The following is a 27,530-nucleotide window of genomic DNA, read 5'->3' on the forward strand; positions in this document are numbered from 1 at the left end:
AATTTGAGATCTTTGGTTCCAACCGCCGTGTCTTTGTGAGACGCAGAAAAGGTGAACGGATGGATTCCACATGCCTGGTTCCCACTGTGAAGCATGGAGGAGGAGGTGTGATGGTGTGGGGGTGTTTTGCTGGTGACACTGTTGGGGATTTATTCAAAATTGAAGGTACACTGAACCAGCATGGCTACCACAGCATCCTGCAGCGACATGCCATCCCATCCGGTTTGCGTTTAGTTGGACGATCATTTATTTTTCAACAGGACAATGACCCCAAACACACCTCCAGGCTGTGTAAGGGCTATTTGACCAAGAAGGAGAGTGATGGAGTGCTGCGGCAGATGACCTGGCCTCCACAGTCACCGGACCTGAACCCAATCGAGATGGTTTGGGGTGAGCTGGACCGCAGAGTGAAGGCAAAGGGGCCAACAAGTGCTAAACACCTCTGGGAACTCCTTCAAGACTGTTGGAAAACCATTTCAGGTGACTACCTCTTGAAGCTCATGGAGAGAATGCCAAGAGTGTGCAAAGCAGTAATCAGAGCAAAGGGTGGCTATTTTGAAGAAACTAGAATATAAAACATGTTTTCAGTTATTTCACCTTTTTTTGTTAAGTACATAACTCCACATGTGTTCATTCATAGTTTTGATGCCTTAACTTGTTGATTATTCATGTTTTTTGACATTATGCTTGCGGGAAATGCCCTGGATCAGTGAGGAAGACAGCCAGGGCTCAGATAGACCCAGACCTGTATGATAGAGCCTGGCAGGCTGTGTTAGAGGGTTCTTCTGTTCTTTATTTTTGAAAAGGGACCTTTAAAAACAATACATTAGTCTACAGTTCATGGTTAATATAAACTCAATAAATACAATGTTAAAATACTTAAGTTAAAATTTTAAATTCATGTTATAAATAGATCTACAGGCTAATTGAGTTCATGGTTAAAAAAATGAGTTAAAAAACAATGTTACAGTTCATGATTTACATAAATACAATTCTAAAATGTTTAAAAAAATAAGTTAAAATATTAAAAATCATAAGTAGGACTATATAAATATGGTTAATGTGTAGTTAAAAATGTGTGATTAAAAATCATTATGTGCTCTGCATCATCTTCAGGTTCGTCACATTTAACAAACGTTTGACAACAGGTGACAAATGTGAACGTACCCGTTTGCTGAAAGGCTACTTTTTACTGACAGTCCCTTTGCCTGATGTTAATGGGCATCCTAGTATAAGTTAAAACAGCAATAAAAGTAAAACTGAGAAGTATATGCCAGAAAAATGTGTTAACTTAACGTTTTTTGCCTTTTTCGACGAGCACTACAATTGTCTCTCGTGTGCGGGGCGAATGTATCACTGCACACCTTCCACTTTCAGCCTGATCACTCTTGATATATTAATCCGCGGAACTTCGTTGCTGTTTGTATTGACGGAGGATACATGTAGGTTGCTTGCATACAAATATTGGCAATCTGAGTTGTAATTTTTTTATGTAGAATGGTGGAAAAACAAAAAGTGATACAATCGACCCAGATCTCCTCTACTTAACATGAGCAAACTGGAATATTAGAGAAATATGAAGAAGTTGAACACATAATCTGGGCTTTAAGCAACACAACTGTAGCTGCTAAATGCAGGAAAGGCTAAGTCATTCCCTCCCTCCGTGTATCTCTATCTCTCATATAAAAATTGCCAGGGTAGCCAAAACACTTTGCTGGTCTCTGACCACTCTTGCCCTCCTAAGAGACCCTCGAACAATCTGCACACCGAGTGCCACAGGATCTTCTAAATGGTGATGATATCTTCTAAGAGAATTAATTAATAAATAGGTGGTACTTTTATACCAGTTGATCTGTTATCTCCAACATTACCCACTCTGGAGCAGATGTGCACATTAAGTTACCATGGTGATGTACCCCACTTAAAAACAAACCAACATCATAACCCTGAAAACCAAGGGTTAAACCTGTTACCTTGCTAACCCCAAATCCTGCTTCGTAGTACAGCCCTCTGGTCTGTACCAGTCTGGGTCAGCTGATATTGACAGTGGGCAGAAAAATCATATACTGTGTAATATGTACAGATTCTAATTTACAAACTTCAGGTGTAGTCACTGTCCGGTCATTCTCAATGAGAAAGATTTTTTTAAAACATGTTTGATATTTGAAATCAACATCTGGGACCAACGATTCCATTTGTGTGTCATGAATATGAATGAATATTTTACTCAGTGTGCGCATGATGTAACTTTGATGAAGTGCCGGAACAAGCTGATACAGAATGTATACCGTTAGTGATGCTCAAATTTTTCATGCGGATTAATTTTTTTCATATTCTCATAAGCTGAGTGAGACATTTAAAGGAAAAATTAAGAGGTCAAGAAGTTATATTGGTTTAAATATTTTGTTATGCCACTGTGCAGGTGGAGGCATTATGTTTTACGTCTGACTGTCACATTCTTGTGAACATGACATCTCAAGAATGCCTAGAGTGAATTTCTTCAAATTTGGCACCAATGTCCACTTGGACTCAACAATATCTTGATCAGAGTTTGATCATTAAAGGTCAAAGTTCAAGGTCACTGTGACCTTGTCTGTCTCATTTATATGACACAATATCTCAAGAATGCCTTGCATGAATTTCTACAAATTTAGCACAAACATTAACTTTGAATCAAAGATGAACTGATTAGAATTTGGTGGGCAAAGGTCAAGGTGACTGTGACCTTGCACCCATCTCATTCTCATGGGTGTGATATCTCAAGAATGCCTTGCGTGAGTTTCTACAAGTTTAGCACAAACATTAACTTTGAATCAAAGATGAACTGAGCAGAATTTGGTGGGCAAAGGTCAAGGTCACTGTGACCTTGCACCCATCTCATTCTCATGGGCGCGATATCTCAAGAAAGCCTTGACGAAGTTTCCTCAAATCTGACTCAAGAATGAATTGATAAGAATTTAGTGGTCGAAGGTCAAAGACCAATGTCACTTGGACTTACAAAACATGTTTTTGGCCATAGCTCAAGAATTCATACTCTAATTAAGAATCTTGTTCTCATCTTGGGTGCCCACCTTGAAACTGTGCTGACTGTATAGATTTTCTGTGTTGGCAGAGGGAGGATGTGTATGGAGCATCCATGTTTTCACAGACATTGATGTAACCTGTGGGTGCAACTTGACCGGTGTGCGAGAGCATATAACCACAAGGCGGTAATTCTAGTTTGCACATGATATGAAATACACAGACACTGCTTTAGCTTCCAGCCAGACCTCCAGTGCTGTCAGAGAGGAAACACTAGAAAGCAGAGGAGAGGTGAGTGAGGGAAAGAGAGCAAGCAGAGGTGAAGAGAGGATGAAAATGATGGAAAATATTAAGAGGGGAAAGGAAATGGAGAAGCAGAGATGAGAGAAGGAGACAGGAGAGAGAGCTAATGTGTCTCCCAGACATTATATTACAACATCTGGATTGTTACTCTGAGTTTCTCAGACAGACAGAGAAAAAAATGCAAGTGAAATACTGAAAGAATTTTTTTGTTGTGGTTTTTTGATGGACGTAATACAAAATGATTAACAGCTCAGGTAGCTTATGGGGATATAAAACAAACGAACTGGACAAAAAGTATAAAGAAGCTGGGGGCTAGACAATGTTCCACACAATGGAAAATAATTTAGCTTGCCATGTGGGTCTGCAGCCAGAGTTTGAGAATGTAATGAAAAATAGAAAGACACAAATAGCTCATTGTGGGAAGTTGAAAAAGAGTTCTTGCATGAATCTGCAAATATTGCACTTTTGACAGACTCCCACAGTTAACTGCCAAAAACATTTTACATTCTTTTCAGTAATGACCCAGACTGCAGCTAGTGAAAATCACCTTTCCTGTAAGTCCAATCAGAGCAGCAGATCTCGCAGAGGGCTTCTAAAGTAGAATTCCTGTCTAGTTCTCCCATGAGCCCAGACACAGAAACCGCAGAGTCACAGGGTCGGGGCTTTGACTGTGACTCACATTCTCCATCATGTCACTGCTTTGCTCTCCTGCTGGTGTTCCTGTAACTCTTCATTGGATCAGGTTACAGGAAGCAGGTTAATGAAAGTCACCTTGTAGTCTAGTGCAAACAATAAGCAATGCTAGAGTGTCAGACATACACATGAAAGCTCATCTTATTTATGATGCTACTAACTAGTCCAGACTGCAGCAGGACACATCTGCTGTATGAATCTGATCTCATTTTCTCCAAAGACAGTCCGGTCTCCTTCATACTAAACTTAGTGCTGCTTCTTTTGTACACCAAAATGAGAACAATAGCTTGCTCAGTATGCTGAAGTTTATTAGCTGACAATGGTTGTTAAGTTATTCAGTCATCAGACATATAAAGTGATTAATAACAGTCCAATGCAGCATAAAAAGAACTGCTCAAGAGTTAAGGCCCAGACTCACCAATCTGACTTCCAAGAACAGCAAAGCAGCAAAGAAAGCCGACTGGTGCTTCGCCTCCAGGCCCCCAGGAAGTGTGATGGGCTTTGATGCCAACTTTCATAGTGGCCAAACGGTGGTACTGCAATTTCCAGGTCCATCATGTGATGGGCCCGAACATACTTTTTACCATAGACTTACATTGGGAAAGAGACATATGCAAATCAATGGATACATTTTTCTGAGCTTCAAAACCCCCACGAAATGGCTCCTTTCACTCTCAGGATTTGATCCATTCAGTTCAATAACATTTAGAAAGTCTATGAGAGCTCCAAGCTGAATAATTTCTTTTGTATGCAGCCTGTTTTGGAAGGAGGTTAAGTTTCTTTTTGTAGAATTAAAAAGTATGAAAGCTTTACATGACATTTGTATGGTGCCACTCTGTTGTGTTGTGATTGGTTGGTCTATTTATCTTTGAAATTATTTTTAGCACAGAAATGTTAGTAATTAAAGTAAATAGAGGAAGTGGAGACAAAAATGGTAAATCATTGCTATTCCAATGTGTGTCTGTCTGTGTGTGTGTGTGCACTTCATTGCACCCTTGCATTAGTCAGCGCCTAACTTAGGCCACCCCAGTTACTGTTAGGGGAAATATCAAATACAGAATGCTGTGAGCAGACAGGAGTGTTTGGGTGGCCAGTGAGGGGTTATGTTGTTTGATTATTAAATTATCCTCAATTTGTTTTTTTGTTTTTTGTTTTTTTTAAATAACAGTTAGATGAAAAGTATGCACTAATTAGGGACAAGAAAGGTGAACACTGACTCTGAATAGACTGACAGGAGTTTATTCACTTGGCTGTGGAGGATATTTGACTTTTATATTGGGTTTCATGCATTAATCTAGATGAAAAATTGTGTAGAGAAACACTGTTTCAGTGCCTTGTATCGCCTGACACAGTCCCTTAGACATTTGACTGTCTTGGTCAAGACTGTTTATTTAAATGGAGTCTGGTGGCTTTGACAATGGCAATTTTGGGGCTGTCTCTGGATAAACAAAATGGTTCTTTACTCTTTAACAAAAAGGTCTGTCCCTGTCCTTTCCATAATGTTGGCAGACACTTACAATAACAATCTGAGTCTGTCAGTGGCAAAACAAGCACTTTTAGTGGATGTAAATTTATCATGTAAACATGCCCAGAGTGATTACATTGCAGCCTGTTTCACTGCTGCCCGCTGCAGCTCTCTCACTCAATACTTGACCAGTGTCAAAAATTGTTCTTCCCATTAGTCACAAAGATATGGGAAAATAAAGTCCATGTTGATAAATACTGACCTTAGGTTTTATTAATGAAAAATATAAGGCTGTAAAGCTTTGACTAAGTGAAAATAATATTGCTACCATTGTCGAACCCATAAACTTATCATCAGACATTATTGTCATCAATCAAAAAATAACTCACATGCTTAAAACTGTCTTGCCACCCAGCATCAACACATGTGAACTAATAGTTTGATCAAAGTCTGAAGTGAAAATCCATTTCAGTGTCATCACTGTGAGAAAGAAGAAAGACGGCAGAGACAAACAACAGAAGGATCTGATCACCAACTCGCCACCTTGTCACTGCTTTTATATGAAGAACACTCATATGACCATTAAAGGACCACTTAAGGCATTATGACAATAAAAAAGAAGCCACTGACCATTTCTGTTTCAAACAACATCTGGCATTACTTACTTTTATTACTGCAATCACTCAATGTCAGCTTTATTAGCAGACACACCACTACAGACATTCAGGAGCATTAGAGTGAGAGCATTGACTGTCCTGTGACTCCACCAACATGTCCCTACTCACCACATCAGTAACTGCAAACACATCATGAAATTAAGAAAAAAAAACAAAAAACATGCCATGTATGTGTCTTATTGAGAGCACTTAAACAAGGATTTTTTTAAATCCTGCACTTTTTGATGCTCTTAAAGGTTATAAAGTTAAACAAAACCATCCCAGTAGAAAGGAGGATGAATCTTTCATGGACAGATGAACAAAGTGCAGAAAGAATCGTCTGCTTGGAGTCCAAAACCCCCAAAGACCAGCATTAAATCACTGATTATTGGGGTCTGTGAATTTTAAAATAATATCAGTTTAGTCTCTGCCTCAGAGAATATACCAGTGTTAGCCAGATTTGTACAACAGCTGTGAAAGAAAGGTCCTGGCATCAACAACATCTCACAGCTATTCCTATATAACCAAAACCATCAACTTTTCAATACATCTGTAAGCCACACTGTTGCACTGGGTGACATGCTCCTTCATTGCCATGAACACACACACTGTAGTTTTTTACAACATGGATTAATCCGCAACTAAAAATAGTCCTTAACCAATGTAATATTTGCCCCTTTTTGAGTAACATTTGATAGAAACTACAATGTCCAAATACTACGCATACACATTGTGAAGATGTATGTCCTCAGGAAGAATCAATGGGGCTTGGCGCTAAATGCCACAGACAAGATGCAGAAGTCAGATAGTATTGAAAGACCAGCAGAAACTGCTGTGAATGGGCACAACACCAGACCTATTTGCATATCCTTACCATGTGATAACAGTTGAGGTTTTTCGGACAAAACAGTTCAAGGGATTCCCTGAGAGGAACCGCCCACTGGGGAACTCTGAGAACTATATACCCTCAAGGGCTTTTTTCTGTTGCATTCGCTCCACCAATAGGAACACTGAAGTGATATAAGCCAGCTATTAAAGACTTTCATATTTCACTTTAATGAGTCAAAATCACTTTGTATTTCCTCTTTTGCATCTACGCTCATTTAAGCCTGGACTTCACTGTTGGTCCATTTGTCTGCATTTTCTTCCCTTTTTTCGATGAGGAGCTGTTCTTTGTGTTTGTGATGTCTGTTTATACAGCTGACAGGCTTTTGAAAATAGTGGTTGCCTGTGCTGCACAGAGTGCTCCAGAAATGAGTCTGTGGGGTTTTTGAATAGGATTTTGGTTAAATGCCTGAAATAATGTCTGTGGAGACTTTCAGGTTTTGTTCTACAAAATGAAATACATCAGTAAAAAACCCACTTTAGAACATATATGTGTCTAAAAACAGGTGGTTGCTAACAATTGGCTAAATGAGACAGAACTTTATCGCGCCAAACATGGCTTTACAGCCATACTGTGGGGGCGACGTTATGTCTGTGACCATGTTGTAGATCGTTGATAGCCCAACGTTAGCTTTTTATTTCTAACAATTGCATTTAGGCTTCAAAAATCAAGATTATGGTGTTCATTTATGAAGATTATCTTGCTGAACAAATAAATATCAAACGTTTGTTTTGCCACAGAACTTATTTAATAATCCAGATTCCAATCGAACAACACCCATAGGCTTTTTGACGAGGGAACCAAGGTGATACTTATGTCGGCGTTGGGTTACAGAAAAACATCCCTGGACCACTCTATTGGCTTGTGTCTTCTACCAGTCACTGTACACTTATATCTCTTGTGCTGGAGAGTATCTATCTGAAATGGGAGTTAATAAAGGTTCCTGAAAATGGCCTTCTAAGAGCTATGATCATTCCTTGTTCTTGTAGTGCTGACTGAATAGAAGAGGGGTTCTCAGGACAGTGGAAAGTTCCTCTGGTCCGTTGGTGCCTAACATGATGTATTCATCAATTTAAAGATCTGTAACCAGGCTAACACCTGGGTGAAAGTGAGTTTGACAGGAGCTTTTCTAATTTGTTTTACCTTAGAATACTTGTCTTAGATTTTGTAAAACAAACTCGAATAACATATATACAGTATTTGATCACTATTATCCAGACAACAACCTCATGATGTAATTAGCTCAGCATGTTGTATTTCAAAGTGTGGGTTGCCAGCCTTGGGTCTTTGTTTAGCTTCATTATTGGAGATTTAGCAATACATACAATGTCTATGAAGGTACATAATATCTACATATGGATTGCATTCAAGTTTTTTAAAACCTCTTATTTGATGATTATGATATACAAACAACTGCTGTATTTGCTGTGGTTGTCTAAGCTACACTCCTTGCAGTTGCTGTGATGCAGACCATTTCAAAATACAACCACTACAGCAGGCTCAATAAACACTTCTGTCAGACAAAATATGAACAGTTTCAAACTCACCTATCAGCGTTATTTTAATCCACAGATTCATGTTATCCCACAGAAAGAGTTCTCATACACTTCCAAAGGTCCAGAAGATCTGGATCCAGCGAAATATTCAGTCCAAAAATTCAATTACATCCATATAGATATCCGAGAACTGCTGTTGCATCATTCATATTTCTCCACATATTATACATAACTTCATCTGTTTGCATGTAGATATGCAGACTGTTTGCTGCCAAAATGGAGGTAAACTCATGACCTTTTCATTTACACTTCACTTGAGCCAATAGGAGATCCAATGCTGATGCAATGGCCTCAACAGCCAATAAGGGCCTGTGTTAAAGGAAGGCGCATCCCTCACATTTCCGGGGCATATAGCCAATCAAAGAGCCAGCAAGTGTTTTTATGTAGATAAAGCTCCTAAATAGACATTTCTGTCTGTGCTGATTTGTTTTCCCCTCATATTCACACATTCAACTTGTGTTTTACCCTCTTAAAAAAAAGGCGAAAAAAGTGCCTAGACAAAACCTAAGAAAAACGTGTAAAATGTTTATTTGCTATGATATTGCTATTTACTTTGACTTTGTACAAGATGCGCCTTCATGATCACTGTAGCACTGTCTTCCAGACATGAGCAGCCTTTTACATCAGTTCTTTTTCTTCTCTTTCTAAGGAGAGATTGTGGTTGATGTGGTAAAATATCAGTTTCCACATGGATTCTAAATGCAGGATCTCAGCTGATAATGTGAGTATTATAGTATTCTGGATAGCTGCATATATGGAATCATCTCACACTCACACACACACACACACACACACACACACACACACACACAGTGTTGGAAGTCCCCTTTGATTGATTCCTAATTCCAGCGCTTATGAGAGCATGGAAAACTCAGACCACATCCGCAGTCTCTCTTTCCATTCTTTTCTAGACATTTTCACACATTTTCACTTTACCTTATTTCAACCCTTTTTCCACATGTTTTACATAACCCCCTCTTTTTGTTGGCGGTCACCATTTTCAGTCCTAATCATCTCTTAACCAACTTTCCAGTTGATGTGTTCCAGTTTTCCAGGCGTCTGTTGGACAGCTGAGCTACAGTCAAGCACTGGTGGAACGAGCTCACTTAACACCACTCACTGTAACAATCCACATACTGTACTTGAGGCTTACACTGATCTGAACTCACTGGCATTGTCACACTGAACATGCACACTCAATAGCTTCAAATTGTTCCTCAATCATGTTTTAAACAAAATGCTTTGATGATGTATTGTCAAAAACTGTCCTAAGGATCTGTGTAGTCGCAGATCAGGACAAGACAAATTTGTGCTATACTGCATACACAGGAAGAGAAACATTAAAAAAATGATGGTTTATCCAGAATAATGATTTTATTCATGATTCATTTGCAGTGGTAAGAGCTACAGTTTCAATAATTATCACAATTCACATTTTCATGTTTTACATTGGAAAAGCTTCAAAAGCTGTCATGAGCCACAACTCTCCACCAAACAAACCAAAGAGGATGATAATAAGCAAATCCTGATAATACTGATAAAGTATATTCTAAGTGAATGTCCTATAAGAGTTACAAATCCCTCAATATTAGGAGGTGCAACCCTTTAATGGCCCTTATCAGTTGTTATCACTACCATTATAAAGCTTCAGACAGGGCAGATTGCACCTACCAGTAGGCCAGAGGGTGCATATCTAATGTTGTAAAACTCTTACAGTTTTGTAAGAGGTCCTGTGTCCATCCCTCAACACGTCAGAGGCCACACCGTGGATTGGACTTGCCTCTGACCTGTCATGGCATGGAAACAGGACTTCTGGGGTGGCATGTCCCACAGATGCTTGACTGGATTGGGATGTGGGGAATTTGAATGCCAGGTCAATGCCTGGAGCTCTGTGTCATGTTCTTTGGACCATTCTTGAGCAGTTTTTGAGGAGTGGCATGGTGTATTGTCCTGCTAAAGGGTGGGGTGGGAGGGCACTACCATCGAGGAGTTTCGTTACCATTTACAGGTGTACTTGGTGTTTGGTGGGTGTCAACGGGCATCTACAGGAATGCAAGGATTCCTAGTAGGACATTAAATTCTACTGAGATGATCACTGTTATTTACTTTACCTGTCAGTGTTTTTTTTTAATGTTGTCGTTGATTGGTAGTAAGTAGAGTAGGTCAAACTACCTCAACTCAGTGCTCCCAATGACAACTGATAACAGCCATTTAATTGACTGACTGTTTATATGCTAAATTTATCTCCTGACAGCTATTATATTATATGAAGTCTCAGTAACAAGTTGTGATGGATGAGTACTGTATAAGACAAGGGTAGGCAACCTGTGGCTCTGGAGCCACATGCGTCTCTGTAGACCCTCTCCAGTGGCTCCCTGTAGCTTTGACATAACATTTTCTGGAAATGAATAACAGTTATTTTTTAACATCCAGATTTTTATTTGTCATTGTTGTAGGCTTAGAGTGATTATTCCATTCTACAACTGTTGGGAGCCGTTTCATCAACTAAAATGTGCGTCACATGTCTACGACCTTTTCCTCTAAATTTTGCTGAAGTTCAGTTGCGGTGGCCCGGAGTCTCTCTAGCAAGGCTAGCTGTGGATTCCAATTCCAAAAAGGAAAAGTCTTGGAGGAAAATAGAGGATTTAGTAGTGTGGACAGATTCATTTGCTTTTACCACCAACACTGCAGTGTATAATTAGTAAATAATTAGCCCACTGCAGAGAAGCCAGCTTGCAGTAAATCATATTAATGAATGCTCATTTAGACCTGCTAATGTTGATGGGCCGATTTTGACTTAATAGGCTGTTACCTTTATTCAAATATGTTTTGCAGCTCCAAACAGATTTTTTTTTCCTTTTTTGGCCAGTAATGGCTCTTTTAATAGTAAAGTTTGTTGACCCCTGGTCTAAGAAACTGTAAAATGTGAAATAGCTGCTCAAGCCTCAACTGAAGAGGTCTGAATGAGAGACACAGCATCATTTAAAATGCGTCTGTGTGAAATTTTATTACACTTACTGAGAAGCCTCGATGTTATCTCATGTTTCCCATGTTTATCTGTTGATCCTGCTGTTTGCTTTTACAAGCACAACACTTCCTGCATCTGCTTCACATTCAAAGTCTTCCACTGGCTGAGGGGGCAGTACCACCACACTGTGCCAAGAAGCTTTTCTCAAGCAGCTGCAGAAGGTGACGATGTTTTCTTGGAGTTTATCTGCCATCTTGTGGCGCCCATATGTTACTTAACATAATGTTAGGCTGGGCCTAATCACAACATGACAAAGACTCTGTTGGAAAGTTTCAGTTTATCAGCAGTGGTTCTGTCCATACATTACATTTTCTAAATTATACATGTTCTGTTTGAATAAATAAGTTACAGCAATATACTGTATTAATCTAAATAAGGCAATTATGCATGATGAGTACTTTAACTTTTGGTACTTAAAGTATACACAGTATATACAGAGAATTCCTGCACTGCGGTGTTGACACTTTTACTTCAGCAAAAAATCAGAGTACTCCTTCCACCACCTGGGACTTCCAAACTGCCCCCCTCATTTCTCAACCAACATTTGATGCTTTCTTTTGAGTGTTTCATCCCTTTCTGTAAAGTGTGACATTAGTCAATATAACACAACCAAGGGACTTTGAGTAGTTTGAATGATATAATGCTCTCTAATAAAATAGTTTTAAGCCTTAGAGGTTGAGTTTTTATTTTAGATAAGGCCAAGACCATCAGCCCTTCTAAAAGGGTCAGTAAAATGCATCTGGTATCCTAGACTCAGATCATAGTGTGCAGCTGTAGAGTATTCTGTCCTATTTAAAACTGTTGTAATTCTGGCTCTATACCAACCAAAGCAATACAATGGATCACAGTGATCTTGAGGGAACATGATGAGTCAACATAAAAATGTGGATATTTTCTTTTTGTATTAATCAATCTGTTTCACAGGATCCAGTGAGTTCATCTGGACTAAAGTTTTAGAAAATATGATGTCATTTGAAGTACAGCAATGTGGTCTGTGTTTCATTAACATTTGCATGTCAGAGACTAGAGTCCAGAACAATACATCAATACCTATTAATTCATAAACTAATCCTGATGTGAACTTTGTGTTGGAACCAAAGTACATGATAAGAATACGTGGATGAAACCAACAGTTCCTGTTGGATGTGAATAGAAAAATATAGAAACAAGGAGGCAAGAATTTAGACAGTGACAGAAACAGCAAGTGGGCCATGTTTAGAGAGAAAAAGGTGCAATGACATCAATGACATGTCAGTTGTCTTGCTCGATTTTGGATGATGTGACAGTAACATCGTTCAAAAGAGAACAGGACACGGACACGCACACACACACACACACACACACACAAATGTTTACTCAGGTCACTTTTGGGGAAATTAGACCGGCTTACATTCATTTCCTGGTGACTTACCCTAACCCTAATGAAAACTAGCCCAATCCTATCACTAACCCTAACCCCACCTCAACCTAACCTTAACCCAAATCTCTCACTCTAATCTGGCCGAAGACTCCTCTCCTAATTGCAATGCCTTGCACAGACATTTTGCAGGGCAGGAGCTCAAGTAGAAAAAATGCTTCTCTGTGAATAAATCAAATAGTAAACCAACAAATCTACCCTCAAACTACAAAATAGGCTGATATTCAGTTGCAACAAAGTGCATTCTCCTTCCCTCCCCTCTTCTCAATTTGTTCTCCTCCTCCTCCTCTCATTCTCATCTCCTTTATTTTTTTTTAAAGTTATGTACAAATTCCTCTTGTTATCCTCTAAATAAGCTTTAAATATTCTTAAAGAATCCCAGATCTGTGCTTCTCCTTCCCTCCTTTGTAGCAATTTGGCATTTGTCTCTGCTCGCACTGGGTAGTGGGTGAAAACGACCCCACCTGCCTTTTTCCCCAAATGAAGCAGCCGTACTCTATGAACTGATCGACAGTCTGCTGTGTGTCCCCAACACACAAATAAAACACAAACATCCCTCAAATAACCTTCCACATGTGGAAAATTTCAGATTAATTTACAGAATGCTGCAGCAGACATATATTTTAATATACAAATGTTTTTATTTTTCATTTATTTACATGATTTGTGTGTATTACAGAAGTCATCTGTCTTACTCTCAGATTAAAAAAATAAGTAGCATGTCAAGGTAGGTTCATCACCACGAACAATCCCTTTCATATTATTATGAAAATATCTATTATAGACACTTAATTATAGTATAAATAATTAATCAAATAAATGATTGATCGTGTCAGCAACAATTTCTGTAAAGTGTAGTTTGTTTTAAGTGACACTTGATGTGAAATTCAATCTTTTTTTCCCTAGGGTAAAGGTCTTTGCACACTGAGGCCATTTTCTGGTATGTCTTTTTTTTTTTTTTTTAAATCCAACTTCAGACAAAAATTGGCACAGTAAGCTTGCACACTAAGAGCAATTTGTTTCATTGTTCTTTAAGTTGTAAAAATTTGTGCAAGGAGACAAAATCTAAAGACACATTTTCTCCCTTTGCTTCTCTCCACAGGAGGTACCTCCCTGTCTGTCACCACCCTCTGCCTGCATCTTACATTTGGCACTGTGGTTACATGAAGGGGCTGAGCGGTCCTCTGTGTGCAGTCCTCATCCTCCTCCTTTTCATCATCAGTCACCTGAATATAACTGTCTGACCTGTTGTAATTAGGCTATTTATGAAACGATACTGTTCCTCTGTCTTGTTGCGCATGTCTCTCGCTGCCATATTTTCTTCACTTATTCTTGGTCAAACAACTCCACGCAGAACAACAAACTTGTTCAAAAACTTTAAGGACAGACGAAAGTTTCGGAGGCAGTGTACCAACTTGACTGGCACAACACGAGGCCCTATGTATTCTTAGATGTGCAATAATTTTGAACAGACAAAAGTGTACTCAGTGTGCAAAGACCTTTAGTCCATTTTTTTATGTATTTTTTTAATCCATCATCCAGAAAAAAAAATCATTACGAACAGAAACCCTGCACACTGACTCCAATGCCTTCTATCTTCTATTCACTGTGAAAATGTGTTTTACCAGACAAAACATAAAGGTCTTTGCACATTGAGTCTAGTGTTTTTCGTCCAAATTGTCGCACATCTAAAACTACCAATGACCATAGGTTGTGTCAACAACATTTACACAGTTTGAAACTTTCGTCCGTCATTAAACTTTTCGGAAAAGGTTTAATTTTCTGTGTTTTCTTGGATTTAGAGAGTTGTTTGACCAGGAAGCAGTGAAGAAAATGTGGCAGGGGAGGAATGGGTCACATGGTATCCTTCTGTTACTCACTGTGTCCTTACATTTTGTTTCTTATTGCAAATTTTCACAACGAACAGAACAATAAAATGCACCGTACTCAGTGTGCAAGGTTTCCGCACGTAACAATTTTTTCCAGATGACAGATTAAAGAAATGCATATTAAATAAACAGACTCAGTGTGCAAAGGCCTCAAGTGTCTGTATGAGCTGAATTACATAAACTGTCAAACAAATTTTGCAGTTATGAAAAAATAATGTTAATTTTCTGAAATATTTACTTCTTTGATCTTCCAGTCAACACCCAAAGACACTGTACTGTACTGCATGAGTCTTTATAACCTGGTGCAAGAGGACTGCAACATTTGAAAATTTCTCTGTCACATAATTCTTGTTAAAATGTGTGTAGATGAGCTGTGTGCTCTTTTTTCCTGCCTACAAAGACTACATGCATTTGTGAGTGAGCGACTGAGTGTGAGCATGAGTGTGTGTTATTTGTTCAAGTTGAGCTGACGAATCTCGTCCACTCTGTTTCTGTGTAGCTGGAAGGCAGGAGTGACCCAGCGACCACACGAACACTGATCACCACACCAGCTGAATGAGCCCAGCTTAGAGTTGCACTTAGGACACAGCAGCTACACACACAATCACGCACACGCACGCATGCACACACACAAGGGAAGAGAGGAGAGAAGTACCATAAGTACAGATAAAGAAATCAGTGTTTTTAGTAGGATGTGTGGATCAGAAGACTTTTACAGTGATGGGAAGATGATCATGACTAACATTCAGACTGACATGGAACCACAGTTAATCAGTTGTTTTTCAGGGATTCTCTATTGATCTACTGACAGAGATATGAGATCAATTAAACATCAGAGGGAAACGACACTGATTAGTGTTGTTGTGCTTTGTTCTGTCCAGCATTTATTCTCTCACAAAGGGACAATGACTTGAATCACATCAGTTCAAGTGTAGCTGGGAACATGCATGGGAAGTATATTACACCAGTTAATAACACTGTATTTCCTGTGCTGTGTGTATGGATGCATTACCTGTCCATCCATCACTCCAAGTAAAGACTGTTCCATCCACTGCACTGGTTCAATGAAGTAAGATGTACACTGGATATCTCCTAAACAACAATACATTTCATACCCTTTTATTATACTTATTACAAACTACATCTTCAGTTTGTGTGATCATGCAATCAGAGTATTTCACAGCAATCACAGTCGGAAAAACACAGGTGTTACCAATAACTTTAAAGTGAGCCATGACAGTGATACAGCATGCACAATATCAGGACCCTGGAACTGGCACACAAAATAGAACACAGTAATTATCTTATTGGTTATAGTGTTTGACAAGTAAGAGAAAACGACTGATGAGGTGTCCATTATCACTTTTTCACAGCTGATGTAGAGGTGTGAACTGTCTGACATGCAGCGGAGGATGGTTGCATCGATGAAGGCTGTTAAAATGTGATTACAGACACCTCGTAGGGCATTATCTCGCTAATATCTTGGTCACTTACCAAAGAAAAATAGTAAGAATATTCATTCATATTTTTATGCTTTCTGCAGTCAGAATCTTCAGTTTTCCACAAGTCATAACTCAGTTTCCTTGGTAACATCTGAGGGTTTACCCAATACCTGGAGTATCATCACCACCCCGTAAGGTTCTTATGCAATGGAAATGTTATTCACTACTCCAGTAAACAGAGACAGGTGACGTGCTTTATGTTCTAAAACCAGCCATTGGCGATTTGACCAGATGAGTTGCAGATGACACCATCAGCCGGCTTGAGTCCAGCTCAGACTGGCCAGTTTACGCCGCTGCAACTTTTCGCAACTCTCTCTCTTGGTTTCGTCTCGTCGTGAATCATCGGTCTGAACTGGGCTTTAAGGCCCTGACACACCAGAGTTGGACTGTCAGTGAGCCTCTCTGAATGTCTTGGCAGTTGGAAAAAGCTGATAAGCTGTTCATCTCTGTCTTTAAACATGTTGAAACATGTTGGTCTCTGAAGGTGTGTTTTCTCCTAATTGGGTGTACTCATGGTCTGCGGCAGTCCTAAATTTGTTTGCAGAGTGTGAACTTACTCAGGTAAGAAAATATTGATGAATCCCAGAGTCTCACAGTTTAAAATATTGTATGGTGCTCTTACCTGTGAGGTTACTGGACTTCTTGTGACTAAAGGCTGGCGCTCCCTCTCCTACTGGATGACTGAGAATACTGGATCCACGGAACAGAGTTCGTCTGCAGAGGAGGAGGAGAGGCTGGAGTCAGGATGTGTATTTCTTAAAATGTTGAATTATTCCTTTAACCATCAAGATAACACACTTATTTATGAAAAGGTTTATTCTGACTTCCTACTTCAAGGTCTTGATAATTCTCATTTGACATCCATTCAGCATCTTTATAAAACTTTCCTTCATTCAACAACTGTATACATTTTTCTACCTCTTACCTGCACTTCCTGCAACGATAGGACACCTCAGAGGAGCTGGAGTGGGCAGGGTCAATGGCAAACAGCTCCCTGGGAACATGCTGCAACTCTGCACGCACACGCACACGCACACACACACACACACAAATAGAAAATGTTTGAAGCTAGCTATGTCTTAATCAAACAATTATTTTGTGCGTGTGTGTGAGTGTGTGTGGTTACCAGGGTACTTCTCAGTGAGCTTAGTCAGTCTGTACTGTTTATATAGAGGACTGGAGGAGTCTACTTCACAGTGCAGGGCTTCATACAAACACAGCTGCTCCTCAAAACCACTGTTGACCCTAAAACAAATCCACCAGCTTTCGATTATCTGTCTACACCTACATACATGATACAGCTACGTCCAACATAACAATAATAACTATTACATACATTCTGACCATGTACTCTGAAAAGATCATTTTGCCCAGTGTAGATATTGGGTGAAGTGGTGAAGTTAGTTGAAAAGCGAAATTCAAGAAGCATTGCAGACACACACACACACACCCACACCCACACACAGACTTACTGTACATCCTGTTTAACAGTCTTTAGTCTGTGGTAAGCCTCAGTGAAACCCAGCTGGTATCTCTTCATAAGATAAGCAGTAATGATGGTGGCACTGCGACTCCGACCGGCCTGGCTGACACACACACGCACACACACACAAACAAACACATACATGCACACCCGTCATTAAATTAAACAGGCTCGGTGGATAAAACAATTGTTTATTAAAAATATACATTCATTCTGATATTGATGCCTGCAACAAAAAAGTTGGGACAGGGTTTACTGCTGTGTGACATCACCTTTTCTTTAAACAACACTCAGTAAGTGTTTGGGGACCAAGGATACTAAGTGTTTGGAAGTTTGAAAGTGAAATTCTTTCCCATTCTTGCTTGATGTATGACTTCAGTTGCTCAACAGTGCGGGGTCTCTGTTGTATTTTGTGCTTCATAATGGCCCATACATGTTCAATGGGAGACAGGTCTGGACTGTAGACAGGCCAGTCTAGTATCTGCACTCGTTTACTATGAAGCCACGCTGTTTGAACACGTGCAGAATGAGTCTCATTGTCTTGCTGGAATAAGCAGGGATGTACCTGAAAAATATGTCATCTAGATGGCGGCATATGTTGCTCCAAAACCTGTATGTACCTTTCAGCATTCATGGTGCATTCATTCAGCGCTCTCTCTCTATCCGCTTCTATCCTGTTTGAATCCAAATATTGAAGAACAATCTGTAGTTTGTGCAACAGCCCTAGAGCCAGTGAAAACTGATCGGATTTGTGCTGGGAGATGAGCAGGGACATCTGGGCACTGGCAACATGGAGGGAAGTTTACCACAGTTCATTTACACACACTACCCACACTGTTAGGATACAAAGCTGGTTGAAAATTGGCAAAGTATAACTTCATGTAAAACACCGGATGGAAAGCCATCTACAGTGTCAAGTGACCTCTGAGCCTTACCAGTGAACAAGTGCAGCCCCGCCTCCATCCAGAGCCTCCTGAATGAACAGGAAGCAGTCATCCATGTGACTCAAGAGGTCAGAGGTCACCTCATCCAGAACATTGACCCACTTTTTGCAGAGGCCCCCATCTGCAGGAAGAAGAGGGGCAGGGTCCTCAGAGTCCACACTCAGGATGTGAGTGACAGCTGCATCAGCCAGTGCCTGGCTGTCATTGAGGTCAGCCGCAGTGCCAATGTACAGACCAGGGTCCACCAGCAGCATGACTGCAGAGACAGACACAGCTGAACATAATGTCTTTTTTCACCAGTAAACAAAGATCAGGAAATTAATTAAACTAATTTTAAAAAGCTTCTCAATTTCTCACATCATCATGTTTTTATAAAATTGACTGTTGATTGTTTCAGCAATTCTTAGGTAGGCTACTGTACAGAAACCTTAAACCTCCTGTCCAAAGAGGAGATGATCCAGCCACAAGTATTCTTATGGACTCATACATATCTGTCTGGTTTTGATTCTTTGTATGATATTTGCATTACATTTGTCAGATATTTTGGTTTAAAAATAAATGTCGAAATAAACAGGATGATATAAAAAATACAAATGTATCAGTACAGGGCAAATTGAAAACATAGAAATTATTTCCTGCGGTTCCTGGATTTCATTTATAAAAATGCTGTATTACTGTTTTCTGTGGTGTATCTTGTATGTCTCATTTCTTATCTATGTTTTTTTTAATAAACACATTGATGATTTTAGTTACATATTCATTTTTTATTTATCACATGGGAAAGGCCAAGGCATAAATCAGAGGCTCCTTGTCCTCTGCTATTAAATCTGATTCCCTACTTTATTTTGACTCAGGGGAGGGGCGGGTGGTATGGCCCTACGAACTCACGGATTTTGTCTTTACTGTCCTCTGACAGTAGGCAACAGACTGGTTCTCTACACAGACCATAGAACTGATAAAAATAATAAAAACCAAGGAAGGCCATAAATATAAATTCTTTTTAAAGACTCTGCCTTGACTTCGTCCTCAAAACATTTCAGAACCACTGAACACTGACATGAGGGCATTTTGTCCCTGACATGCAGTGGTGTAGTCGTAGTTGATGAGGTGGGTGTACTACTAGGTAGATAGGTAGGTTACTGATGAGGAAGTGGGCATACTCTCCTATATATTACAATGGCTTTTTGGCTGATAGGTGGGTATACTGTAACTGGATAGAAAAAGAAGTGGGTATACCCCGTATACCTGAGTATACCCTCCACTACACCACTGCTGACATGTCTCTAACGACGACAGTGTGAGGAGACGGTCGTTAACTCACCTCGTTAGCTAAATTCAGCCTCGCCGCTATTTAAGCTCCTCCAGTGAAACTCTACTATTTCGGTAGTTCACCTCGTTTAACATGTGGTGTGCTGAGTAAAGAGTAAAAGAAAAACTGACTACAAACGCACAGAAAACCGAGTTAAATACGAAGGAAAATGTGTGGTCACTGAGGTGTTTGGTTCGTCTCTGACACTGTCCGGGCAGAAACATATAGGAGGACTCTTTCGTTCCGGTGTTACACCAAATTCTGTAATCCAACAGATCCGTCACATACTTCATTTAGACATATTTTATTTAACATGCTGGCAGTTAGATATAATCACACGCATAAACAGCTGTGATATCCATGTTCTGAAATACCTGTCAAATTTCTTAACACTTGATTATACTTTTTACAGGAGCGGTAAGTCAGACAGACAATCAGGGACTTCTGTAGTTATCAGCCTCCCTGAGTGACTGGCAGAAAATACATGACACTCTCCACCATAAGTCAGTTATTCGATTTTTAAAACTTCCCCTTTGAAGTTAAAGATAAAATCCTGGAGCTGAAAAGCCTTCGTTTTTTTTTACTCTTGTGCATGCTGTTAGTTCATGCAAACGGTTTATTTTTGGCCAAATTTTAAATGAAACATAGAATAAAGTGAATGTGTGTACACACACACACACACACACATACACACACACACACACACACACACACGTACATTTATAAAACTAAGCTCAAAAAGTAAGGAAATTACTGTTAAGTAGATTATTTCTTTTTTGTAACAATGCTTCTTGGTGATAAATCTATACCGTTGAAAAGCCTGTTTATTTCCCTTTTAAATTGTGCCACATTGGTAAGGAACATGCATTTGTGGGATGAGCAGCAGAGCTGAGTATGTGGGTTGCACCCGTGAAAAATTTGCTAAATCTTTTCTGCCAATGCCAAACAGCTTTGTTTTGCTGTTGACTCTTGTTTGGTGTTGTTTAGGGGTTTGGATGATTGAAGTCTGAAGAAACAATACATGTTGACAATTTAACAATTTATTCATTTAACAGACAGGAGCCTCAGTAGCGTGTGGAAGAACCATACACAGCCACAACATCCTGGCACCTCCTCCTCATGCTGGACACCAGCCTGGTCACACACCGCTGTGGGATGGCATCCCGTTCTTCAAGCTCTTCACCTTCAGTCAGGTACCAGAAGCTCAAAACAAGAGTCAATAGCAACAGCAAAAAAAAAGCTGTTTGGCATTGGCAGAGAAGATTTGGCAAATTTTACATGGGCGCAACCCACATACTCAGCTCTGCTGCTCATCCCACAAATGCATGTTCCTTACCAGTGTGGCACACTTTAAAAGGGGAATAAACAGGCTTTCCAACGGTATAAGATTTATTTCCAAGAAGCATTGTTACAACAAAGAAATAATTTACCAAACACAAAGTTCTTCTGGTGGTATCAAAAAAAAGTCTATTTCAGAGTATTTGCTTAAAATTTAGCAGTTTCTTGAACATTTTGTAATTACAGTTTTGATTTTTATATTATTATCCGTAAATTTCTTTGGTCACCTGCCTTCTTCATTCCTGACAGACTTGTAAAACCAAATGTTCTCTTTGAATTTGTGGTGGTGCATTAAATACAGCATGAAATCACCACATTAGTTTGTCAGATCATTAACTTTTCACATACACCAAACATGCATATTTTTAATCATATCAGATGCGATTCTTATTATGTCAACAAAAGGACTTTTTAGGACTTTTATTTCTGACCTAATATAACATTAGACTTTTTTTTGTCCCTACAATGTATTGTTAAGTTCCTATCACTTGTTTTTGCTTGCTTTTTAAGAGATTTGGGCAAGGGGCGTAGGTTTCACTTCACCATTGGGGGGGGGGGGGGGGGGGGGGCACTTGTGAAACGAGGGGTTTAGAGGTCCTGCCAATAAATTTTAAGTTTCAAACTTAATTGATGCACCAATATCTGCATTGTTTTGCATTGATTTAGTTTGAGGTCTTTGTATTTGCTCAGAGTAAAAGTTCTATGGATTTAGGCAAAGTAAATGGGTAAATCATTAGTAGTCTACGTCTGTAATTCACTGTCGATGCCGAATTTGCCATCACTTAAATAAGAAAACTGATTGAACCAAAGGTACACCGATTGCTGGTAGTTGAGTTTAAGTGCCAAAGAAAAAAAATGAAATAGTGGAAAATCTAAACCATCTACATGAGAGCGGTCAGTTGTCTAATTTTTTTTTTTTTTGCTCAAAGCAAGGCTATTTATACCAGATACAAACTGTTACATTATAAATAACTACTCAGAAACACATTACCCCTACCGACTACTTATCTGTATCTGATGTTAGCCTATACAATTAAAGTGTGTCCTTTTACTGAGAATGTCGTGTTACAGGGGATGGAATGTTTAGATGTGATTAGAAATTAATAAAAACCAACATAGGTTGGAGAAAATAAAATAGTGGAAAATCTGACTTGTACTCTTAGATGCATCCAAATTCAAAGAATGTGGGAATAATAGAGTTTCACTTCAGTTTGTCCAAAACATTCCATCCTTTTTTAAACTGGTTAAGGTATCACTGATGAAAAACATTTTAAACATACTCCTAGTGGAGCCCTTAGGTAGGATTTTGAATGCTGTTTTAGAAATATTTAGGCACAAAAAAAAGGTTTGAGAAAAATATTGAAACAAGGTAAAAGGTCTCAGCCCAGTCACTAGAAGAAAATGTTAACATTGTACGCCTCCACACATTTCATCATATCAACATTTCTAAAGCGACGTTGCACACGAGCTGACTTTGTCATCATGAGGTGGAGGGGATATTGGATGGTATGTCACCTCAGTGAGATGTCTGCCAAGCTTCTGACCACTGTTTGAGGCCAACACGCAACTAAACCAGTTGTGATTTAGTAACCCGTGGTTGTCTTTTCAGCTGGGATAGTGGCATGAATCGCTGCTTTTCCTGCCGGGATTGTGCCCCCAAAATGGGGTACTTTAAGCTAAAACATGATCTTCTCCTAACCATAACCAAGTGATTTTTGTGCCTTAACCTAACCACAGGTTACAGTGCTGTTGAAATGTAAAGTTTTAACGTATCCACTACATAATAACGTGCAAATTTAACGAATCCGTAGTTTTACCCAAACAACATTGTCTGCCACAGACAGAACAAACAAAAAGAGAACATTCTTTACCCACAAGGAAAATAAACTTCATGGTGAAATTGGCATCAGCTATAAAGCTGAAATAATGGGTAGGAACAAGTGAAGAGAGTGACGGGAAGATACCAGGAGGATGAGGTAATGTGAGCAGACACTGGTCAGCAACCCACAGTCTCATCAGGGAGCCATTACCAGTGTCAACTGGTAGTAGGAGCAGTAAATCTGCATAAAGTGAATGTGAATCTACAAACATCCTGTCAGCTCCCTTCACAGCTCGTTTGAGAAACACACATGTTTCTCAAATGAACTGTTTGACTTAATGTATAAAAGGACTAAACTTACAGTCACATGGTCAGGTTGAACGAATCTCTGCTCTTTTTTAAGATATGTGTCCTTTGCCAGACACACTTTAAATACATGTTTCATAATGTCTGTCTGGCCTCCTGTTTCTCTACACCAAAAAAGTGTGTGTGAATATGTGTGTAGTGCTCTGAACTGCCCGCCAGCATGAATCCCACAGTCTGTACATGGTCACAATGTGGGGTGCTAATAAAGTTTAATGAGCTGCTTTAATCTGACCATCTGACCAATCACAATACCTCACTGTAACCACACCTCTTCCCGAGGGCTCATTAGAGGGCTGCCATCACACATAATTGACTGTTAGAAATTAAGCATTAAAAAAACAGGCGGCGTGCATGTGTGTAGTCATTCAGACCAACAGGTGAATGGGAACAGAGTGGGTGTGTTGATGTGTTCGGTCTGCTGCAGTGACTCATTCACATTGTATTATGTCTCTAGCAGATGCCCTGTAAGAGTGTCAACAAGCTGATTTGTAACAGACGTCAAAGAGACTTTTGCTACTTTTAAAATACTTTAATTTAAACTTCTGTCTTTATGAAAATATATTTTTTATGTGATTAACATCTTTCAGTTTAGGTAACCCAACACAACTCTAAGTTCACCCCTGTGGTGGACAGTCTGAAGAGAGACCCAGCTCAGTGGTCAGACTGTTGCCAAGTGGTTGAGGCTGGTGGGAATGTGTGGATAAGTGTATTAAAATGGCTATAAGAAATATCATATAATAATTTGAATTGAATTATTCATTTTTATTATAAAATATGATTAAATTTATATTAAATCACCTTGTGGGGCATCACCCCCAGAGAAACAAGATTGGTAGCCAAATAATTTATTCATCACATAAAATATGATAAACTATCAATTTGAAACTCTAACCAAAACTGGTTTGGGGGGGGGGGGGGGGGGGATGTCTTAGTGAAGATGAGTAATGATGTTGAAAAAGAACTCTTCATATGAGTTAAGAAGAAGAAGAAGAAGAAGAAGAAGAAGAAGAAGAAGAAGTAATGGCACTTGTTTATTTAAATATTAAAAAAGACATAAAATTCGATGCGAAAGGAGGGGACACTAATTAAAATGAATCAATCTGGTATTTAGATTTTTTTTATCAGTTCATACTTTCAGGGTTAAGTGGGATCAGGTATATCTAAAGAGTTTGAAATACAAACTGGAATTCCACAAGGAAGTGTTATTCACACTATCCTTTTCCATATAATGATAAATGGTGTATTTAGGGATGTAAACAGAGAAAATAGTGCATCATATGTGCAAAAGATGGGGCAAGCTGGAAAAGAGGAAGAAATGTAGTCATGTTGTTCAAAATGTTCAGACTGCTTTAAACATTGTCATATAATTTGGGTTCCAAGATTTCACTACCTAAATAATGTTATTTGCTGTTTCACAAAAGAAAACACCATTTAACTGCAATTTACCTCTATATAGACAACCTTAGAGACTGCCGGGTCTCAAATATTTATAATTATGATATGATGAAAAGAATACATGGGATTCTCATATAAAACACAGAAACCAAATGTAAGAAAACTTTAAACCTCATGAGGAATTTCTGCGGTTATGACTGAGGGGCTGACTATCACTTTTACATATATATCAGGCACTAATAAGATCCACTATAGATTATGGCTGTATATGGAAAAGCATGTAAGACAATTTTACAAAGACTAGACAGGGTTTAAACCAGAGTATTAAGACTATGTTTAGGGGCTATGAGAACAAGTCCAGTAAATGATCTATTAGTAGAAGCTGGTGATGACACGTTAGACCAGAAAAAATATTAAAAGGATGTGGAAAGGAAAAACTCACCACTGAGGCTTTAAGAGAATGTTGGGAGTATGCTAAGGTTAATGAAAGAAATTTTGAATGGAATATAGGGGAAATTGTATAAAAGATGGGTTTGGAAGAGTTAAATTATAGTCCATTTGTTGCTTTATGCACCACCACCAGCACCATGAATTATCCCAGAGCCATATGCTAACTTACAACTTCTAGAAGAAAGATAAACTAATCTGTAACAGATAGCATTCAGAATATTGTTAAGACCATGTTCATAGACAATACTTTAGATTTTTGACAATATATATGGATGTTTCAAAGAATCCTGATTATGGATTTGTGGGAATTGGTATAAATTGGTATATCAGAATTTACTGTTATTGTATATCATAGACCAGTGGTTCTCAAATGGTCCAGCCACAGGGTCTAGACTCTCCTTTGGTTAAAGGTCCACGCAGCATCATACTTGCATTTGACCATGTCGTTGAGCTAGTTTGCTGTCTCTGTTAAGTAGCTGTCAGTTATTTACTCACTCTACAGCAGGAAACTAGCTTGGAAATCCAGACCCAAATCTAGAAAGATTTAGAGTCTGGCTATGAGTAATGCAAATGGTCCAACTCAAGGGGCGGCACCAAGCATGCTTTTGAAAATATCACTGAACGCAATTGGATAACACTACGACCAATCAGAACAATATACGGGGTGACGTATCTAGAGCGCTACCAGCAGAGCAGTTGTTTAGACTCTTGCCGTATCTGGTCGGCAAAACAGCAAAAACGTCCTTCTTGCAAAGGAAAGATTCGAGCGCTGTCTTCTTTTCCTCTTTTAGAGAAAAAGCCAAGACTAACTCGTTCACTGTAGCGGCCAAAGCCGTTTCAAACAACTAGTGTTCATCCGTAGCCATCTTGCAATGTTTACTGACTGATTCTGGACTTCGTCGTCGCAGCGCTGTCGTCATCTGTTTAGCTCGCCTCTGGCCCACCTATATCAGATACACCGATGTGATTGGTGCAGCTCGGCTCCAAGGGCATGGGTAATGAGCATCATTACTGATTGCCAGAGTGACTCGCTGAGCAAATTCAAACTGTGCTCTCGCGAGAACTCTGGATTTCCGGGGTAGCAGGAAACAGCACTTCAGAATGAAAGCTCTGTGCCAGATATTGACTGAATTTTAAAATAAAGTGTTCTTTTTACAAACATGACACATTTGCGAGTTACTTGCAGTCTATTTAGAATGGACTTGCGACCCACTTTTGGACTGCGACCCCCTGGTTGGGAACCACTGTCACAGACTGACCAGAAGATTGACAATATTCTCAGCAGATTTGCAGTCATTCGTCAGTGGGTGGATTTTGCTCAGTTGTCATGGAAAGGGCTAAGATATCAAAAAAATGACCACTTGTTTTTACATGGCTGAAGTTCCATGGCTCAGTCATGAGAAAACAGGTGGTGAGTCAGTGTGTGTGTGTGTGTGTGTGTGTGTGTGTGCGTGTGTGTGTGTCATCGTGGCAAAATGTGGTTACTGGTGGCACCTACTGTAGCGGGAACTACCATGAAGGTGGTTTTGCCATGTGACTTCTGGTCTGTCTGTCTGTCTGTCTGTCTGTCTGTCTGTCAGTTGCTCCAACTGTACAAGAAAGAGTCACAAAACTTAACAGGTGTGTAGATGAGATCAATTTGAGGGCCAAGCCAAATTTAAAAATGGATTTGGCACTGGAAGAAGCGGGGTAAGAAGTAGGGAAAGCATCTCCATAGATATAAATGCCCCAGCAGATTGACCCTTCTCATTCATTACCTTTCTTTGGCTCTTTCCCCTCATCCTCTCCTTGTGAAAGTCACCCACTTGTAGACACTTTTTATGACCTATGGACTGAGCTGAACAATATAAAATCACTAAATAATTGTCTTAACCACATGACATCAGCTTTGGCTGGCACAAGCACCTCATTCCTCAAGTTGGCTTGCAGAGAAAATGTGACCAAAGGGCAACAGGTAGGAGTAATATCATATGTGGGGAAGGAGAAAAACATTGATTACAGTTGATTAAC

The 27,530-nt window shown here is 39.4% G+C and overlaps 1 protein-coding gene across 1 annotated transcript; it reads right to left on the minus strand.

The window, feature by feature from the left end:
* Nucleotides 1-13,646: 13,646 nt before the first annotated feature.
* On the minus strand, nt 13,647-20,358 carry dusp12 (dual specificity phosphatase 12). Its single transcript, XM_033649599.2, has 8 exons — nt 20,165-20,358; nt 18,835-19,099; nt 17,889-18,002; nt 17,543-17,661; nt 17,342-17,429; nt 17,039-17,130; nt 15,927-16,006; nt 13,647-15,506 (listed from the first exon to the last, which is right to left on the minus strand). Exons 2-8 carry the CDS (start codon nt 19,095-19,097, stop codon nt 15,363-15,365), a joined length of 900 nt encoding a protein of 299 aa, XP_033505490.1. The 5' UTR covers nt 19,098-19,099; nt 20,165-20,358; the 3' UTR covers nt 13,647-15,362.
* Nucleotides 20,359-27,530: the final 7,172 nt, after the last annotated feature.

This window comes from Epinephelus lanceolatus, chromosome 12 (genome assembly GCF_041903045.1).
Source record: "Epinephelus lanceolatus isolate andai-2023 chromosome 12, ASM4190304v1, whole genome shotgun sequence".
Taxonomy (NCBI): Eukaryota; Metazoa; Chordata; class Actinopteri; order Perciformes; family Serranidae; genus Epinephelus; species Epinephelus lanceolatus.